Raw genomic sequence first — 21,583 nt, forward strand, 5'->3', positions numbered from 1 at the left:
GCATAAAAAAGAATTCAATGTTACTTTGACACCGATTGAACAGATCCCTAGAGATGTTTCCAATAGGATACAACAGTTAAATAAAAAAGAGTCCTTCTGGATATACAGATTGAGGACTCTGTACCCAGACGGTCTCAATGATAAATTAGAGAACATATAATACCGCTAAAAATTTTTGGGGTTAAAAATCGAAGTCTGCAAACCTCGTAAATGAGGCAGAGGAAGAAAAACTAAAGAGAATAAAAAGAAAAATTAAGCACCCAGAGACTATAACTGTGAGTGGCTCAATGGAGTAAATACGCAACTATTGTAGATATGGGGAATCTAAATGTATGAGTTCCAATCCCGGCAGATACTGGCTCATATATTGGTGATAAATTCGTTATACCTTAGAATTGGGAGAAATATTTTTCCCTTATTGGTGATGTAGTAGATAAGATAAAAAATGGAGTTCTTAATATTGATGACATTGTAATAATTTTATTAATTATGTAGACGGGAAAAAAAATGTTATTGAATAGGAAAGAACAATATATAGTGATGTTTTTTTTTCCCCCTTTCTAAATACCTTCTAGAAGTGCACATGTGTTTTTAATTGATGAAAATAGATCGAGGGGTTGGATTAGTTCCTCCTCCTCTTTTTATTCTATATAAATGCATCCTTAAAAGACAATTATGATTTACCTGATGAAGGCTAATTTTATGTATAGCCGAAACGCGTTGTTTGTATAAAAATAAACTGAAAGATTTGGAGTAAGTAATGAATCACCTGGAAGCAACTGGAAACTCTTTCTTGCACTTTCTGACGAGTCTCCGGCAAGGGAGCTCGTTTTACCTGTTTTTGAGCTGCCGGCCAGCAGATCCAGACAACTACTCCACTCCCTAAAGACAGGGATACATGCTGGATAACAAGACACCACAAAGGTGAGAGCAATTTTTAATTTTAATTCGATATTACTAAAATACTACACTTAGATCTGCGCCCCCCTTTCTTTTCTCCTTTTTTCTTTTTTTTATTCATCCATTCAACAGTAAAGAGAATACAAAATTCTTGGTTCACAAGTTTCCTCCTGAGGCTCATGAACAATCTCAATTTATGGCAAATTTTCTGACTGGTTTGCATATTATTGGCACAATAAAAAAATATGTTTCCAATTGTAAGATTTAATTCACTCTTTTGATTTACCCATTGTGACCTAACACAGGTGGAATAAAAAATGTTTATATACCCATACAAGTGAAAGCAGAAAGCCACCTCTCCATTTACGGTGGCCACAAGACGGTTTCCTTCTCGAGAGGTGTTGGACCAACCTCTACCAGACATTTATGACATCTTATAGGTTTGTCATGATTACCTGAGATCGGCATCTGTGTGCTGTGAGCTTTCCTTAGTGGTGACTGCAAGGAAACAGAATTAACTCTGGAAATGTGGGATTCAGGATGGATAAAATACATCTTCATTCAGCAACACCACCCCCCCCCCCCCCTACTCAAAAAAAACATTCTTTTTTCCCAAACTTTACAGGGTTTGCGTATGATCAAAAAGTCATGGCTCCTTAAACAGCGCCACATCTGCCCACAGGTTGTTTGTGGTATTGCAGCTCATTCTCAATCATTTTAATGAATTTCAGCTGGAATATCGAACACAAACTGTGGACAGGTGCAGTACTGTTCTTGATGGAAAGCACCCATGTCTGTCCAATCCAGCAAAATCCCTTTAAAGTAATTGGTTTCTATTTTACCTTTCCTCAAGTTCATAAATGGGTAAAATTGCAAGGTGTTTAAAAAACAAGAAAGTCTGCAATTTAAGAGCGCACCGCTCCCAGCAAGCAGAAAACCAGAAGTCAGGGGAGCAGTGCGCTCCTGAAGATACAACTTGAGAAAACCACATTAAAGAAGTTGCTAATAGACTATCATTTTCAAACTTGCACTAAAGATCCTTATTCCGCATACTTCCACTTTGTTGGGTGTAAAAAAAAAAAATGCTATTATGGGTAATAAAAGTTTAGCAATATGACTGTGAGTGTCTGCTGAATATAAAGATCCAGGAAATGGTAAAGTGTGAGGAGAAGACACAACGACAACCATGAACACCATCATCTCACTTGTGCTTATAATTGTAATAAACAGCCAGACAGGTAAGTGCGCACTGTGCTCTGTATACATGTCATGGTGTAGTAGTGTGAGGAGGAGATGACACTGCTGTGCGCACTGTGCTCTGTATACAGGTCATGGTGTAGTAGTGTGAGGAGGAGATGACACTGCTGTGTGCACTGTGCTGTGTATACAGGTCATGGTGTAGTAGTGTGAGGAGGAGATGACACTGCTGTGTGCACTGTGCTGTGTATACATGTCATGGTGTAGTAGAAGGAGGAGATGACACTGCTGTGTGCACTGTGCTGTGTATACATGTCATGGTGTAGTAGTGTGAGGAGGAGATGACACTGCTGTGTGCACTGTGCTGTGTATACATGTCATGGTGTAGTAGTGTGAGGAGGAGATGACACTGCTGTGTGCACTGTTCTGTGTATACATGTCATGGTGTAGTAGTGTGAGGAGGAGATGACACTGCTGTGTGCACTGTGCTGTGTATACATGTCATGGTGTAGTAGTGTGAGGAGGAGATGACACTGCTGTGTGCACTGTGCTGTGTATACATGTCATGGTGTAGTAGTGTGAGGAGGAGATGACACTGCTGTGTGCACTGTTCTGTGTATACATGTCATGGTGTAGTAGTGTGAGGAGGAGATGACACTGCTGTGTGCACTGTGCTGTGTATACAGGTCATGGTGTAGTAGTGTGAGGAGGGGATGACACTGCTGTGTGCACTGTGCTGCGTATACATGTCATGGTGCAGTAGTGTGAGGAGGAGATGGCACTGCTGTGTGCACTGTGCTGTGTATACATGTCATGGTGTAGTAGTGTGAAGAGGAGATGACACTGCTGTGTGCACTGTGCTATGTATACATGTCATGGTGTAGTAGTGTGAGGAGAAGATGACACTGCTGTGTGCACTGTGCTGTGTATACATGTCATGGTGTAGTAGTGTGAGGAGGAGATGACACTGCTGTGTGCACTGTGCTGTGTATACATGTCACGGTGTAGTAGTATGAGGAGATGACACTGCTGTGTGCACTGTGCTGTGTATACATGTCACGGTTTAGTAGTATGAGGAGATGACACTGCTGTGTGCACTGTGCTGTGTATACATGTCATGGTGTAGTAGTGTGAGGAGGAGATGACACTGCTGTGTGCACTGTGCTGTGTATACATGTCATGGTGTAGTAGTGTGAGGAGGAGATGACACTGCTGTGTGCACTATACTGTGTATACATGTCATGGTGTAGTAGTGTGAGGAGGAGATGACAATGCTTTGTGCACTGTGCTGTATATACATGTCATGGTGTAGTAGTGTGAGGAGGAGATGACACTGCTGTGTGCACTGTGCTGTGTATGCATGTCATGGTGTAGTAGTGTGAGGAGGAGATGACACTGCTGTGTGCACTGTGCTGTGTATATATGTCATGGTGTAGTAGTGTGAGGAGGAGATGACACTGCTGTGTGCACTGTGCTGTGTATACATGTCATGGTGTAGTAGTGTGAGGAGGAGATGACACTGCTGTGTGCACTGTGCTGTGTATACATGTCAAGGTGTAGTAGTAGGAGGAGGAGATGACACTGCTGTGTGCACTGTGCTGTGTATACATGTCATGGTGTAGTAGTGTGAGGAGGAGATGACACTGCTGTGTGCACTGTGCTGTGTATATATGTCATGGTGTAGTAGTGTGAGGAGGAGATGACAATGCTTTGTGCACTGTGCTGTGTATACATGTCATGGTGTAGTAGTGTGAGGAGGAGATGACACTGTTGTGTGCACTGTGCTGTGTATACATGTCATGGTGTAGTAGTGTGAGGAGGAGATGACAATGCTTTGTGCACTGTGCTGTGTATACATGTCATGGTGTAGTAGTGTGAGGAGGAGATGACACTGCTGTGTGCACTGTGCTGTGTATACATGTCATGGTATAGTAGTGTGAGGAGGAGATGACAATGCTTTGTGCACTGTGCTGTGTATACATGTCATGGTGTAGTAGTGTGAGGAGGAGATGACACTGCTGTGTGCACTGTGCTGTGTATACACGTCATGGTGTAGTAGTGTGAGGAGGAGATGACACTGCTGTGTGCACTGTGCTGTGTATACATGTCATGGTGTAGTAGTGTGAGGAGGAGATGGCACTGCTGTGTGCACTGTGCTGTGTGTACATGTCATGGTATAGTAGTGTGAGGAGGAGATGACACTGCTGTGTGCACTGTGCTGTGTATACATGTCATGGTGTAGTAGTGTGAGGAGGAGATGACACTGCTGTATGCACTGTGCTGTGTATATAGGTCATGGTGTAGTAGTGTGAGGAGGAGATGACACTGCTGTGTGCACTGTGCTGCGTATACATGTCATGGTGTAGTAGTGTGAGGAGGAGATGACACTGCTGTGTGCACTGTGCTGCATATGCATGTCATGGTGTAGTAGTGTGAGGAGGAGATGACAATGCGGTGTGCACTGTGCTGTGTATACATGTCATGGTGTAGTAGTGTGAGGAGGAGATGACACTGCTTTGCTCACTGTGCTGCGTATACATGTCATGGTGTAGTAGTGTGAGGAGGAGATGACACTGCTGTGTGCACTGTGCTGTGTATACATGTCATGGTGTAGTAGTGTAAGGAGAAGATGACACTGCTGTGTGCACTGTGCTGTGTATACATGTCATGGTGTAGTAGTGCGAGGAGGAGATGACACTGCTGTGTGCACTGTGCTGTGTATACATGTCATGGTGTAGTAGTGTGAGGAGGAGATGACACTGTTGTGTGCACTGTGCTATGTATACATGTCATGGTGTAGTAGTGTGAGGAGGAGATGACACTGCTGTGTGCACTGTGCTGTGTATACATGTCATGGTGTATATAATGTGAGGAGGAGATGGCACTGCTGTGTGCACTGTGCTGTGTATACATGTCATGGTGTAGTAGTGTGAGGAGGAGATGACACTGCTGTGTGCACTGTGCTGTGTATACAGGTCATGGTGTAGTAGTGTGAGGAGGAGATGACACTGCTGTGTGCACTGTGCTGTGTATACATGTCATGGTGTAGTAGTGTGAGGAGGAGATGACACTGCTGTGTGCACTGTGCTTTGTATACATGTCATGGTGTAGTAGTGTGAGGAGGAGATGACACTGCTGTGTGCACTGTGCTTTGTATACATGTCATGGTGTAGTAGTGTGAGGAGGGGATGACAATGCTGTGTGCACTGTGCTGTGTATACATGTCATGGTGTAGTAGTGTGAGGAGGAGATGACACTGCTGTGTGCACTGTGCTGTGTATACGTGTCATGGTGTAGTAGTGTGAGGAGGAGATGACACTGCTGTGTGCACTGTGCTGTGTATACGTGTCATGGTGTAGTAGTGTGAGGAGGAGATGACACTGCTGTGTGCTCTGTGCTGTGTATACGTGTCATGGTGTAGTAGTGTGAGGAGGAGATGACACTGCTGTGTGCTCTGTGCTGTGTATACGTGTCATGGTGTAGTAGTGTGAGGAGGAGATGACACTGCTGTGTGCACTGTGCTGTGTATACATGTCATGGTGTAGTAATGTGAGGAGGAGATGACACTGCTATGTACTGTGCTGTGTATACATGTCATGGTGTAGTAGTGTGAGGAGGAGATGACACTGCTGTGTGCACTGTGCTGTGTATACGTGTCATGGTGTAGTAGTGTGAGGAGGAGATGACACTGCTGTGTGCTCTGTGCTGTGTATACGTGTCATGGTGTAGTAGTGTGAGGAGGAGATGACACTGCTGTGTGCACTGTGCTGTGTATACATGTCATGGTGTAGTAGTGTGAAGAGGAGATGACACTGCTGTGTGCACTGTGCTGTGTATACGTGTCATGGTGTAGTAGTGTGAGGAGGAGATGACACTGCTGTGTGCACTGTGCTGTGTATACATGTCATGGTGTAGTAGTGTGAGGAGGAGATGACACTGCTGTGTGCACTGTGCTGTGTATACATGTCATGGTGTAGTAGCGTGAGGAGATGGCACTGCTGTGTGCACTGTGCTGTGTATACATGTCATGGTGTAGTAGTGTGAGGAGATGACACTGCTGTGTGCACTGTGCTGTGTATACATGTCATGGTGTAGTAGTGTGAGGAGGAGATGACACTGCTGTGTGCACTGTGCTGTGTATACATGTCATGGTGTAGTAGCGTGAGGAGGAGATGACACTGCTGTGTGCACTGTGCTTTGTATACATGTCATGGTGTAGTAGTGTGAGGAGAAGATGACACTGCTGTGTGCACTGTGCTGTGTATACGTGTCATGGTGTAGTAGAGTAAGGAGGAGATGACACTGCTGTGTGCACTGTGCTGTGTATACATGTCATGGTGTAGTAGAGTAAGGAGGAGATGACACTGCTGTGTGCACTGTGCTGTGTATACATGTCATGGTGTAGTAGTGTGAGGAGGAGATGACACTGCTGTGTGCACTGTGCTGTGTATACATGTCATGGTGTAGTAGCGTGAGGAGATGGCACTGCTGTGTGCACTGTGCTGTGTATACATGTCATGGTGTAGTAGTGTGAGGAGGAGATGACACTGGTGTGTGCACTGTGCTGTGTATACATGTCATGGTGTAGTAGTGTGAGGAGGAGATGACACTGCTGTGTGCACTGTGCTGTGTATACATGTCATGGTGTAGTAGTGTGAGGAGGGGATGACACTGCTGTGTGCACTGTGCTGTGTATACATGTCATGGTGTAGTAGTGTGAGGAGGAGATGACACTGGTGTGTGCACTGTGCTGTGTATACAGGTCATGGTGTAGTAGTGTGAGGAGGAGATGACACTGCTGTGTGCACTGTGCTGTGTATACATGTCATGGTGTAGTAGCGTGAGGAGATGGCATTGCTGTGTGCACTGTGCTGTGTATACGTGTCATGGTGTAGTAGTGTGAGGAGGAGATGACACTGCTGTGTGCACTGTGCTGTGTATGCATGTCATGGTGTAGTAGTGTGAGGAGGAGATGACACTGCTGTGTGCACTGTGCTGTGTATACATGTCATGGTGTAGTAGTGTGAGGAGGAGATGACACTGCTGTGTGCACTGTGCTGTGTATACATGTCATGGTGTAGTAGTGTGAGGAGGAGATGACACTGCTGTGTGCACTGTGCTGTGTATACAGGTCATGGTGTAGTAGTGTGAGGAGTAGATGACACTGCTGTGTGCACTGTGCTGTGTATACATGTCATGGTGTAGTAGTGTGAGGAGGAGATGACACTGCTGTGTGCACTGTGCTTTGTATACATGTCATGGTGTAGTAGTGTGAGGAGGAGATGACACTGCTGTGTGCACTGTGCTTTGTATACATGTCATGGTGTAGTAGTGTGAGGAGGGGATGACAATGCTGTGTGCACTGTGCTGTGTATACATGTCATGGTGTAGTAGTGTGAGGAGGAGATGACACTGCTGTGTGCACTGTGCTGTGTATACGTGTCATGGTGTAGTAGTGTGAGGAGGAGATGACACTGCTGTGTGCACTGTGCTGTGTATACGTGTCATGGTGTAGTAGTGTGAGGAGGAGATGACACTGCTGTGTGCTCTGTGCTGTGTATACGTGTCATGGTGTAGTAGTGTGAGGAGGAGATGACACTGCTGTGTGCTCTGTGCTGTGTATACGTGTCATGGTGTAGTAGTGTGAGGAGGAGATGACACTGCTGTGTGCACTGTGCTGTGTATACATGTCATGGTGTAGTAATGTGAGGAGGAGATGACACTGCTATGTACTGTGCTGTGTATACATGTCATGGTGTAGTAGTGTGAGGAGGAGATGACACTGCTGTGTGCACTGTGCTGTGTATACGTGTCATGGTGTAGTAGTGTGAGGAGGAGATGACACTGGTGTGTGCACTGTGCTGTGTATACATGTCATGGTGTAGTAGTGTGAGGAGGAGATGACACTGCTGTGTGCACTGTGCTGTGTATACATGTCATGGTGTAGTAGCGTGAGGAGGAGATGACACTGCTGTGTGCACTGTGCTTTGTATACATGTCATGGTGTAGTAGTGTGAGGAGAAGATGACACTGCTGTGTGCACTGTGCTGTGTATACATGTCATGGTGTAGTAGCGTGAGGAGATGGCACTGCTGTGTGCACTGTGCTGTGTATACATGTCATGGTGTAGTAGTGTGAGGAGATGACACTGCTGTGTGCACTGTGCTGTGTATACATGTCATGGTGTAGTAGTGTGAGGAGGAGATGACACTGCTGTGTGCACTGTGCTGTGTATACATGTCATGGTGTAGTAGCGTGAGGAGGAGATGACACTGCTGTGTGCACTGTGCTTTGTATACATGTCATGGTGTAGTAGTGTGAGGAGAAGATGACACTGCTGTGTGCACTGTGCTGTGTATACGTGTCATGGTGTAGTAGAGTAAGGAGGAGATGACACTGCTGTGTGCACTGTGCTGTGTATACATGCCATGGTGTAGTAGTGTGAGGAGGAGATGACACTGCTGTGTGCACTGTGCTGTGTATACATGTCATGGTGTAGTAGCGTGAGGAGATGGCACTGCTGTGTGCACTGTGCTGTGTATACATGTCATGGTGTAGTAGTGTGAGGAGGAGATGACACTGCTGTGTGCACTGTGCTGTGTATACATGTCATGGTGTAGTAGTGTGAGGAGGAGATGACACTGCTGTGTGCACTGTGCTGTGTATGCATGTCATGGTGTAGTAGTGTGAGGAGGAGATGGCACTGCTGTGTGCACTGTGCTGTGTATACGTGTCATGGTGTAGTAGTGTGAGGAGGAGATGACACTGCTGTGTGCACTGTGCTGTGTATGCATGTCATGGTGTAGTAGTGTGAGGAGGAGATGACACTGCTGTGTGCACTGTGCTATGTATGCATGTCATGGTGTAGTAGTGTGAGGAGGAGATGACACTGCTGTGTGCACTGTGCTGTGTATACATGTCATGGTGTAGTAGTGTGAGGAGGAGATGACACTGCTGTGTGCACTGTGCTGTGTATGCATGTCATGGTGTAGTAGTGTGAGGAGGAGATGGCACTGCTGTGTGCACTGTGCTGTGTATACGTGTCATGGTGTAGTAGTGTGAGGAGGAGATGACACTGCTGTGTGCACTGTGCTGTGTATGCATGTCATGGTGTAGTAGTGTGAGGAGGAGATGACACTGCTGTGTGCACTGTGCTGTGTATACATGTCATGGTGTAGTAGTGTGAGGAGGAGATGACACTGCTGTGTGCACTGTGTTGTGGTACTGTAGTAGTACTGACTTGTTATCTCTTGTAGGGGACACTCTGAATTGTTATGAATGTGCGGAGGAATGTGGCAAGTTGCAGCAGGTCACCTGCAGATCCCCTTATGAGGTTTGTCAGAAATGGTCAGCACTTGGTGGTAAGTAAATATATATTGTAGTTAGTGTAGACGCCGCTGCGTGTGACATCCGTGAGCGGAGCCCCCTCCGTACAAGATGGGGGTTTGCTATGTTATATATTGTTTCTGCCACAATCCAGGATAGCTTTCATAGCTGCTGTTTAACCCTTTATATACTATGGTCAACAGCTCCCGCTGTGTCTATGTGTCCATGATGTGATGGTTTTTCATGGCAGACAGGGTCTTACTGAAGCTTCTCTGAAGTCTGAGTTCTACCCGTCACATAGGAGACATGGTAGATCGACCTTAGACACTTCAAGGGGCACTCCAACCAGAAGCAATTATCACCTACCCACTGGACCAGTGTCCACCATTCCTTACAGCTATAGGACAATAGCTAGGAAGAGATTTAATGGCACTACTATTGAATTAGCATCCTGCCATGTTACATAGTGCCACTGCTTTTACAGTAAAGAATCCACTTCCATGTTGATGTAGCAACCTTGTTTCCTCTCTATGCACAGTGCCATTGAATGAAGCAATTGATCATGTAGTATTTAAACTCCTCCTAGATGGACGCTTGAGAGAAACAGGAGCTTGGGCTCCTCCATTACTGAGTCTGCTGGAGGTCCTGGCTGTTCAGTGGATAGGTGAAATGTGGCTTTTGACTTCTAAGAATGCAGCTTTTTTTTAATTGACAGTATCATGCAATTTATGAGACCACCGAAAAGGTGAAGAAGCTCATGAGCCCAAGTGTATTCTGTCTCCCTCACCCAGCCTGATTGATAGTTGCAGCTTGTACTGAGCGGTGCGAGATCTCAGCAGCAAGGAGGAGGGACATGGGGGAGCTGTCAATCAGGTTAGTTGCACATTCAGCAGCAGCAGACAGGAGGGAAATTGAGGAGCTGTCAATCAGGTTAGGTGATTCAGCAGCAGGAAGGAGGGACATTGAAAAGTTGTCAATCAGGTTAGGTGGAGATTCAGCAGCAGCAGGGAGGAGGAGGGACACTGAGGAACTGTAAGTCAGGATATTTGGGTGGAGATTCATTAACAGCAGATAGGAGGGGAACTAAGGAGCCGTCAATCAGGTTAGGATGGAGATTCAGCAGGAGGGAGGAGGGTCACTGAGGAGATGTCAATCAGGTTAGGTGGATATTCAGCAGCACCAGGGAGGAGGGACATTGAGGAGCTGTAAGTCAGGATATTTGGGTGGAGATTCATCAGCAGCAGGTAGGAGGAACACAGAGGAGCTGACAATCATCTTAGGTGGGAGAAGATTGAGATTTAACCTTCAAAAAGTATTATACAGCCATTCTGATATGGATTTTCAAAATAAGTACACCAGTCCCATCAGGTCTAAGGGATCTATTTAATAATGTAAGCAGTTTGTGTTGTGAAATCTGCTGTCAGATCCGCTTTATTCTCTTACAAACATCTTGTTGCTTTGTTCCATAATTGACAAACCTGACATCTCTGTTGCAGAATATTACCGACGATGCGGACCCAGCTATGAATGCAACTTTGCAGGTTTTAAATGCTGCAAAACTGATCTTTGCAACTCGGCAATCAACCCTAAGATGTCTAAGCTTCTGGGGGTCACGGCTCTGGTGATCCTGTGGATGGCAATGGTCTATTGATCAAAATATAGATATGGAGAAGTCTCGGGGAGCGATGGGTTATTGTTAGAGGGTGCAGTTATATTTCCATTTGATTGTCTGCTGAAGGACCAAACATCTGTTTTCTGGACATTTCTGGAAGCGCTCCTGTCCATCACTCAGGAAATCCCACTAATATTGGGTTTGATTCTGTTTCTGAGATTATTAACTTGCAAATACAATGTGTTTGTGGAATTCTGCTAACGAAAACTCTATGTCGGCTGCTGATGCAAAATGACCGAACAGTTCTCTTGTTTCATGTTGCCTTAAAGGGAGCCTGTCAAAAGTTTCCCCATACTAAACTGCTACCATCCCTTTAAACAGATTTCTAAATGTGTTTGCGTATCACCACTGCTGCCTGTCATACCATTTACCACTAACACCAATCACTTTATACGTGTCCCATGTGGTATGGAAATCATTGGTCTGACAGGGGGTCTCGGACTATCCTCACTGCCTCCTGCCAGCCTGATACTACAGCATGTGCCTAGTTGATTTGTTCCCCTGCCCTGAACCGGTGGAAGGTTTACATTTAGATTTGGATGACATAGGGGACGTCATCCATATCAATCACGGGAAAAGGGGCTGAATTATAAGGCTGTCCAGAAGCGCCAAAAACGGTGGGGGTCCGAATATGAGCGGGTTCAGCATTTATACATGTCCGGTGCCATATGAAAATACAATGATGGTATGTTGTACGGTAACCTATACAAGGACACAGTTAGAAAGCTGTTTAACGACTTGGCACTGAGGTGGCAGCAGATTAGTATGGAGAAACCTAATGAAAGGTTCATATAATTAAAAGGGACCTAAGTTAGTGGTGGCCAACTCACTACGTTATAACGGCCTAAGATGTATCCCTTGACCCAACTATGTCACCAAGAAATAGCACCGACTTATGTTCCCAAGAAACAATGCAGTCCTCTGCCCCCAGAAAACATCCCAGACCCACCATGCTCTCCAGAAATTGCACAATCTCATTCTCCCAAGTTCGGTCAAGTTCCTGCCAAAAAATGGCACAACCTCATACCCCGATGAAACATCTCAGTCAGGAGATTTTCAGAAATAGCACAGTCTTCCAAGAAACAGACATTTTCCTACCAAGTAATGAAAAGCCCAATGCCCCATTGAAACATCTTTGTAATGGCTCTCTAGAAGTGGCCCAGTCTCCCAAGAAATGGTCCAGTTGTGATGGCACAGACTCATGCCCTATTGAAACATGTCAATCACAGGCCCTACTCCTCCAATGTATAGCATTAACCGGCCACCTCTCCTAGTGGTGCTGCGCAATATACTTGTCTAACAGGGAAGACATAGTTATCAAGTATTGCTGATCTGAGTAATCAGGAACGGGGCCCCATTGATCTAATGAATGTAGTAGCACCAAGCAATGTTACTGAGGTGCCAAATTATAGCAGACACCTCACTATGGATGGAACATCACCAACGTAAATGTGACATCATCAACTCACCGCTGCATCCAAGATCGGCGCGGGTCAACCAGGACCAGCGACAAAGAAAGAATAATGTTCTGATTAGGTCTGATGTGCTCTGTCATCCATCACCTGCAAATGTAAAATACTAATAATCTGTATATTGTGAAGACATATTGTCCTGCCCTAGAAAAATCATTTCCTTTCATGTTCCTAAAAATCAATACACAATAAATGTGTATAGAATCCAGATGCTATGTGTGTTCTGTTATTTTAAAGGTTCCACATGAAAATATCACCAAATTTAAGTATTCAATTGTACTCATAAAAATATTGTGATGCTAGTCATTCCTCCTGGACAAGCCATGAGGCTGGGTAGTCAAGAGGTCCGGGGTCAGATACCAAGACGGTTCGTCATAAACAAAGAGATAAGGAAAAGGCTTAAGGCCCCATCACACATAACGAGATCGCTAGCGAGATCGTTGATACGTCACGGTTTTCCTGACGCAATAGCGATCTTGCTAGCGATCTCGTTATGTCTGACAGGTAGCAACGATCAGGCCCCTGCTGTGAGATCGCTGATCGTTACAAAGCTTCCTGGACCATTCCTGGGTCGTTGCGCTCCCGCTGGGCAGTGTGCATCGCTGTATTTGACACCTTATCAACGACCTCGTTAGCGATTCAGAACTGAGACATGTAGGCGTGCATAAATTGGACTTTTCCGCGCCCCTCGTCCCCGATTGGTGGTCGCTACAGCGTCCTTGTTTTTCGGATCCCACCAGTGTTCTCCGGCTGTGACTCCACTTTGAAGAAATCAGACATCTTTAACGAGGTAGGTATTGTTTTGGGTCTTAAATGAGTTTTAATTTTTAATTCATTTATAGGACATCTACCAATTATCTGCTATCATTGCTCTTCAGGGAGGGAGGGCTTGGCTACTGACATTTCTGTACTGATGTGTCTAATAAACTGTGTGTTCTACTATGCAAAAGCTTTGTTTCTCATTCTTTCAGTAGTAGCAGTAGTCACCGCAGTAAGCAGTCCATATATATATATGTATACACATGCGTATACAGATACATACATACACACATACATACACGCATATACATTCGTGTACTCGTATGTAAACAGATTCATCCATGTACTCATACATATTTTTAAGCACATAAATATATACACACACACTCATATACACATACGTATACAGATAACTATATATACACATACAGTACAGACCAAAAGTTTGGACACACCTTCTCATTTAAAGATTTTTCTGTATTTTCATGACTTTGAAAATTGTACATTCACACTGAAGGCATCAAAACTATGAATTAACACATGTGGAATTATATACTTAACAAAAAAGTGTGAAACACTGAAAATATGTCTTACATTCTAGGTTCTTCAAAGTAGCCACCTTTTGCTTTGATGACTGCTTTGCACACTCTTGGCATTCTCTTGATGAGCTTCAAGAGGTAGTCACCAGAAATGGTCTTCCAACAATCTTGAAGGAGTTCCCAGAGATGCTTAGCACTTGTTGGCCCTTTTGCCTTCACTCTGTGGCCAGCTCACCCCAAACCATCTCGATTGGGTTCAGGTCTGGTGACTGTGGAGGCCAGGTCATCTGGCGTAGCACCCCATCACTCTCCTTCTGGGTCAAATAGCCCTTACACAGCCTGGAGGTATGTTTGGGGTCATAGTCCTATTGAAAAATAAATAATGGTCCAACTAAACGCAAACCGGATGGAATAGCATGCCGCTGCAAGATGCTGTGGTAGCCATGCTGGTTCAGTATGCCTTCAATTTTGAATAAATCCCCAACAGTGTCACCAGCAAAGCCCCCCCACACCATCACACCTCCTCCTCCATGCTTCATGGTGGGAACCAGGCATGTAGAGTCCATTTGTTCACCTTTTCTGCGTCACACAAAGACACGGTGGTTGGAACCAAAGATCTCAAATTTGGACTCATCAGACCAAAACACAGATTTCCACTAGTCTGATGTCCATTCCTTGTGTTCTTTAGCCCAAATAAGTCTCTTCTGCTTGTTGCCTGTCCTTAGCAGTGGTTTCCTAGCAGCTATTTTACCATGAAGGCCTGCTGCACAAAGTCTCCTCTTAACAGTTGTTGAAGAGATGTGTCTGCTGCTAGAAATCTGTGTGGCAATGACCTGGTCTCTACTCTGAGCTGCTGTTAACCTGCACTTTGTGAGGCTGGTGACTTGGATAAACTTATCCTCAGAAGCAGAGGTGACTCTTGGTCTTCCTTTCCTGGGGCGGTCCTCATGTGAACCAGTTTCTTTGTAGCGCTTGATGGTTTTTGCAACTGCACTTGGGGACACTTTCAAAGTTTGCCCAATTTTTCGGACTGACTGACCTTCAATTCTTAAAGTAATGATGGCCACTCGTTTTTCTTTACTTAGCTGCTTTTTTCTTGCCATAATACAAATTCTAACAGTCTATTCAGTAGGACTATCAGCTGTGTATCCACCAGAGTTCTGCACAACACAACTGATGGTCCCAACCCCATTTATAAGGCAAGAAATCCCACTTCTTAAACCTGACAGAGCACACCTGTGAAGTGAAAACCATTTCCGGTGACTACCTCTTGAAGCTCATCAAGAGAATGGCAAGAGTGTGCAAAGCCGTCATCAAAGCAAAAGGTGGCTACTTTGAAGAACCTAGAATATAAGACATATTTTCAGTTGTTTCACACTTTTTTGTTAAGTATATAATTCCACATGTGTTAATTCATAGTTTTGATGCCTTCAGTGTGAATGTACAATTTTCAAAGTTATGAAAATACAGAAAAATCTTTAAATGAGAAGGTGTGTCCAAACTTTTGGTCTGTACTGTACATACTCTCAAACATACAGATATGCATAGACATAAATGGCCATTTACATCTCTATATATATATTCATATAAATATATGGACATCCATACATCTGTACAGGAACAATGCACACACCAGTGTTCCTGTCTGACCGGAGACGCAGTAGCGATCCCATCTGACCGGAGACGCAGTAGCGATGTTAAACCAAGGCCTCCCAATCAGAACGCAGTAGCGTCCACCAATCGGAGAAGAGGGGGCGCGGAAAAGTGATTTTATGCACGCCTTTGTGACACAGTACAGTCCCTATCAACGTGTGGATCGTTGAAATAGCTGCTGTGTGAAAACGTCCCAACGACCACCTAGATCGTTAGTTAGATCGCTGGGGTGGCCGAAATCGTTGGGAAGTTCTGCATGTTTGACAGCTCCCCAGCGATCACGAAACGACTCTCCGGCGATCCCAAAACCGTGATGCACTAACGATCTCGCTAGCGATCTCGTTATGTGTGACGGGGGCCTTTAGTCAGGTTACAGTCAGAGGTCAGAATTCCGGGAAAGGTCGCTGATCAAGACAAAAGGGTAAAGCAAACAGATAGTCAAAGGCAAGGTCTAAGGTCGGGCAGCAAAGATCAAATACATAAACACAGAGAATAGAGCAAGCGCACACCATTTAAGCAAAGCGACAACTGGAACTAATTGGAGGCAGAGAGCCAGCTAAATAGCCAGGTAGTAACTCGAATATCAGACACATGGAGGAAGCCCCGGCATGAACGCGGCCCTGATTGGACGGCTGAACTGTCACTCAACACACTGACAGCTCAGCATGCCCGTGTTCTAGATTGGGTGGCAGAACTGTCACTCACTGCTTCCAGACACAACTATAGGTGGAATCATGTGTGAAGATATTAGTGTTATGTACTTTTTATGGCACCCCTTGGTCAGAACATCCATCTAATGTGCCCAGGGTGGGTGGTCACACATGCTCAGTAACTCACTTGGATCTGGTTGCACTGTGGTGGTAGAGTAATTCCTTCTACTGTACAGATCAGCCAGTACGAATGAGTGCAGTAGAAGCAGCGTCTTCTCACAGGCAATCTTAGGTGGATGATTGTATATGTTATTTCCAGCTGATGTAAAAGACTTGTGTGACTTATATGGAAATGTGTTCACTGATCTCTCTTGTATGTGCGTAATCGAATGTATATTGTGTTACTGCAATATTAACTGTGACCATCTGATGGCTCTGTTAATGCAGTGACCAAGAGGAGGTTATATAGAAGAGATTTTATCAAGAAGTGAGTCAGTGTGTGGCTGAAGCCCCAAGGTAAGTAGAAGTCTATCTCTACTTAAGAGAAGTACGCTGAAGACATGAGAGATTTCCTAGGTTACTGCTGTCTTTTATAAATGCTGCATGTGTTGTGGTGTGTAGCGTCGGTGTCCCTGCCTCCTGCTAGGCAGGGACGCTGTTCCCCTCACCTCTCTGCTCCGTGCCCGGCGGCTTCTTCCCGCTCTGCTTGCAGCGCCCGCTCTCCCCCGGTCACTGTGCTTAGGGCGCGCGCGCGCTCCCCCTCTCTTAAAGGGGCCACGCGCGTCGCCCTAAGGAGTCCCCGGCCAATGGCCGGAGGATCCCTCCATATATAAGGCACCTCCTCCAAAATGGAGGTGCCCGAGCAATGTTGTTGCACTGTTCAATACTCTGCTTCAGCCCTCAGGTCCCGTTGCCTGTTACCTGCCTGTTACCTGCCTGTTACCTGCCTGTTACCTGCCTGTTACCTGCCAGTTGCCTGCCAGTTGCCTGCCAGTTTCCTGCCAGTTTGCTGCCTGATTCCTGCCTGTCGTCCGCTTTCCTGCTTGCTAGCCTGAGGTCCGACGGTCTGCCTTCCGACACCTGTCAGTCTGTCTATGGACCAGCTTGCCCGCTCACCTGGGAGCGTTCATCTGCTACCTGCCTGTTAGCCTACCTGGAGGCTCCGCCGTTACGTGCCGTGACCACCTGCCAGTCCAGAGACTCTTGCCCGCTCACCTGGGAGCGCTCATCCGCTACCTGCCTGTTAGCCTACCTGGAGGCTCCGCCGTCACGTGCTGTGACCACCTGCCAGTCCAGAGACTCTTGCCCGCTCACCTGGGAGCGCTCATCTGCTACCTGCCTGTTAGCCTACCTGGAGGCTCCGCCGTCACGTGCCGTGACCACCTGCCAGTCCAGAGACTCTTGCCCGCTCACCTGGAAGCCCTCATCTGCTACCTGCCTGTTAGCCTACCTGGAGGCTCCGCCGTCACATGCTGTGACCACCTGCTTATCCAGAGACTCTTGCCTGCTCACCTGGGAGCACTCATCTGTCATCTGCCTGCTAGCCTACCTGGAGGCTCAGCCGTCACAGGTCGTACCTGCCCGTTTACCCAGAGACTGTCCCGGTCACTTGCTGTGACCTCCTGCCCGTTTACCCAGAGACTGTCCCGGTCACTTGCCGTGACCTCCTGCCCGTTTACCCAGAGACTGTCCCAGTCACTTGCCGTGACCTCCTGCCCGTTTACCCAGAGACTGTCCCAGTCACTTGCCGTGACCTCCTGCCCGTTTACCCAGAGACTGTCCCGGTCACCTGCTGTGACTGCCTGCCTGTCTTCCCTGGTCGCCACCCGCTTCCTTGCAAGGACCGCCCCCTTGTATAAGTTGCTCAGAGGTTCCGCCTCCCAGACCCGTTACAGTTTGCTCGGGCCATGGAACCCGGTGGCACCCAAGCTCCCTCGCTCTCGGACCTTTGTCATGAACTGTCCCGACAGAGGTCCCAACAGGAGTCCATCCTGGGTCACCTGCGGAATGTCAATACTCGCCTGGACACTTTGACTGCCCCACCAGCAACCACCAATACCATAGTATCCTGCTCTGGAATCCGGCTTTCTGCACCTCCTCGCTTCGGAGGCGACTCCGCTCAAGCTCGGGGCTTCATTAACCAGTGCACCCTGCACTTTGAACACCAGTCCCACCAGTTTAATTCCGACCGGGCCAAAGTAGCCTTCATCATGTCCCATCTCACGGGAGAGGCACTGGCTTGGCTTAATCCTCTATGGGAGAGAGGAGACCCTCTGGTGTCCGACCTGCCAGCCTTTCTCACGGCTTTCCGGAAGGTCTTCGACGAACCCGGACGGAGGACCTCATCCGCCTCATCTCTGCTACGCCTCCGTCAAGGGAGTCTCACCGTGGGCCAATATGCCATACGGTTCCGTACCCTTGCTTCGGAGCTGGCCTGGGATAACGACGCCCTGGTGTCCGTCTTCTGGGAGGGTCTGTCCGGCCGTATTAAAGATGAACTCGCCGGTCGGGACATTCCTACCACTCTCGACAACTTGATTACACTTGCCACCCGGATTGACATCCGGTTCCAGGAGCACGCTAGGGAGGTCACCCGTGAGAGGAGGATTCCACGTCTAGTCCCTACCTTCCAGAGACCCGTCACTCTCCAGGCACACTCACCTGAGCCTATACAGGTCGACCAGACCAAGATGGTCAAGACCCGTCAAGACTTACGTCGTGCCGAGGGGACCTTTTTCTACTGTGGCAGTAAGGAGCACCGGATCCGTTCCTGCCCTGAGAGGTCGGGAAACGCCTGTGTCTAGGATCGCTCAGAGAGGTCGCCCTAGACAAAAGTAAACCCTCTCCATCCCTGATGCTGTCTGTTTCTATCTTCTGCGGAGAGAACCGCTATTTTGAACTGGCTCAACTTGACTCTGGAGCTGCTGGAAATCTCATCTCTCAATCCCTGGTAGAAAAATACCACATTCCCACCAAACCTCTGGTCGTACTTTTATCTGTCGCCACCGTGGATGGGGGCCTCTTACCACATCCCATCCAACTCATCACCAAATCTCTGACTCTACAGGTGGGAATGCTGCATTCTGAGAGCATCTCCTTTCATGTTCTGCCTGGACTCTCTCACACACTATTGCTTGGCCTGCCTTGGCTCCAGAAACATGCACCCGTGCTTGACAGGCAGACCGGAGAGGTCCTTCGCTGGGGACAGGACTGCCATAAGACTTGTCTAGTTCCCGTTCGTCCTGCCCGTCCTTCTCCTACCCCAGCCAATCTGCCCGGTCTTCCGGTTCCCTATTGGTCTTATGCGGATGTCTTCAATAAAAAAGAGGCAGAGACTTTACCTCCTCATAGACCATACGACTGCCCAATCGACCTGATGCCCGGCTCTACTCCTCCCCATGGGCGAATCTACCCTTTGTCCGCTGCTGAAACCCGGTCCATGTCTGAATATATTGAGGAGAACCTGGCCCGTGGATTTATCCGGAAATCTACCTCCCCGGCGGGAGCAGGCTTCTTCTTTGTCAAAAAGAAGGACGTCTCACTCCGTCCATGTATAGACTATAGAGGCCTAAATCAGATTACTGTGAAGAATAAATACCCCCTTCCGCTTATTCCTGAATTATTTGACCGTCTGAGGGGGGCTAGAATCTTCACCAAACTGGATCTCCGTGGGGCGTATAACCTGGTCCGTATCCGTCAGGGGGATGAGTGGAAGACGGCATTCAATACCTGGGACGGCCACTATGAGTACCTTGTGATGCCCTTCGGTCTCTGTAACGCTCCTGCCGTCTTTCAAGAGTTGATCAATGACATCTTCCGTGATCTTCTCTACTCCTGCGTGGTGGTGTACCTGGACGATATCTTGGTCTTCTCTCCGGATCTTCCTACTCACCGGAGGGACGTTCGTCAGGTCCTGCTCAGGCTCAGGCAGAACCACCTCTACGCTAAATATGAGAAGTGCATCTTTGAGCAGACCTCTCTTCCATTTCTGGGCTACATAATCTCTCAGACAGGTCTACAAATGGATCCTGAGAAACTGTCTGCCATCCAGAAGTGGCCCCGACCAGAGGGGTTGAAGGCTATTCAGCGGTTCCTGGGCTTCGCCAACTATTACCGCCTGTTCATACCGCACTTCTCTTCCCGGACCGCCCCTATCTCTGCTCTCACCCGTAAAGGTACGAACCCCAGAGTATGGCCGCCCGAAGCAGAGGAGGCATTTCTTTCCTTAAAACAGGCCTTCCTCTCCGCCTCGGTGCTGCATCGTCCGGACGGCAACAAACAATTCTTCCTAGAAGTTGACGCCTCCTCCTCCGGAGCTGGGGCGGTACTTACCCAAAAATCTTCTTCCGGAAGAAAGGTAACCTGCGGCTTTTTCTCCAAACTTTTCTCCTCTTCTGAGCGCAATTATTCTATAGGAGACCGAGAATTGTTGGCCATTAAGATGACACTGGAGGAGTGGCGATACCTGCTCGAGGGGGCTCTCCACCCGGTAATAATTTACACTGGCCACAAGAACTTGGCATATCTCCAGAGCGCCCAGAGACTTAACCCGCGCCAAGCCCGGTGGTCTTTGTTTTTTGCCCGCTTTGATTTCATTCTTCATTTTCGTCCGGCTGACAAAAACATCAAAGCTGACGCCCTGTCCCGATCCTTTCTGGTGTCTGATCTTGAGGAGGAGCCTAAACACATCATCGATCCCGCCAGAGTAATGCAGGTAGCCCCCGTGGGCCTAAATCGTCTCCCTCCCGGTAAGACGTTCGTAACGGAGTCCGATCGGGAGAAGATTCTACACTGGGGTCACTCGTCTAAGCTAGCTGGGCACGCCGGTCAGAAAAAGACCCTCCAGCTTATTACCCGGCACTACTGGTGGCCTACCCTGCACAAGGATGTAATTGACTTTGTTTCTGCTTGTGTGTCCTGCGCCCGCAACAAAGTTCCGAGACACCTGCCTGCCGGCCGCCTTCTTCCTCTGCCTGTGCCTGCTGCCCCGTGGCAACATATAGCTATGGACTTCATAACAGATCTCCCCGTCTCTGCCGGTTGTACGGTCATTTGGGTGGTCGCTGACCGCTTTTCCAAAATGGCTCATTTTATTCCCCTGCCAGGCCTCCCATCTGCTCCCGAGCTAGCTAAAGACTTTATCCACCACATCTTCCGTCTCCATGGTCTGCCTCTCCACATCGTGTCGGATCGTGGGGTTCAGTTCACCTCACGCTTCTGGAGAGCCACATGTAAACTGCTCGACGTCACCCTGGACTTCTCCTCCGCTTACCACCCACAGTCCAATGGTCAAGTGGAGCGGATCAATCAGAATTTGACCAGTTACCTCCGGCACTTCGTTAATGCCCACCATTCTGACTGGGTGGATCTCCTACCATGGGCCGAGTTCTCTTACAACAATCACGAGAGCGAATC

At 47.4% G+C, this 21,583-nt stretch overlaps 1 protein-coding gene across 1 annotated transcript; it reads left to right on the forward strand.

Moving 5' to 3' along the window:
* The first annotated feature begins 1,683 nt into the window (after positions 1-1,683).
* On the forward strand, positions 1,684-12,655 carry LOC141153285 (CD59 glycoprotein-like). Its single transcript, XM_073637995.1, has 3 exons — positions 1,684-2,138; positions 9,354-9,458; positions 10,920-12,655. The coding sequence occupies exons 1-3, from the start codon at positions 2,087-2,089 to the stop codon at positions 11,072-11,074; spliced, it is 312 nt and encodes a 103-aa protein (XP_073494096.1). The 5' UTR covers positions 1,684-2,086; the 3' UTR covers positions 11,075-12,655.
* The last annotated feature ends 8,928 nt before the right edge of the window (positions 12,656-21,583 follow it).

This window comes from Phyllobates terribilis, unplaced genomic scaffold, assembly GCF_046119375.1.
Source record: "Phyllobates terribilis strain yellow unplaced genomic scaffold, ASM4611937v1 Scaffold_7__3_contigs__length_470593459, whole genome shotgun sequence".
NCBI lineage: Eukaryota > Metazoa > Chordata > Amphibia > Anura > Dendrobatidae > Phyllobates > Phyllobates terribilis.

What these genes read in the sequence shown, in the direction of transcription:
- LOC141153285 (XM_073637995.1), top strand. Translation starts at nt 2,087, where the DNA reads ATGAACACCATCATCTCACTTGTGCTTATAATTGTAATAAACAGCCAG. An exon ending in TGTAATAAACAGCCAGACAG is followed by an intron (nt 2,139 to 9,353) that starts GTAAGTGCGCAC and finishes TATCTCTTGTAG; the next exon opens with GGGACACTCTGAATTGTTAT. An exon ending in GAAATGGTCAGCACTTGGTG is followed by an intron (nt 9,459 to 10,919) that starts GTAAGTAAATAT and finishes TCTCTGTTGCAG; the next exon opens with AATATTACCGACGATGCGGA.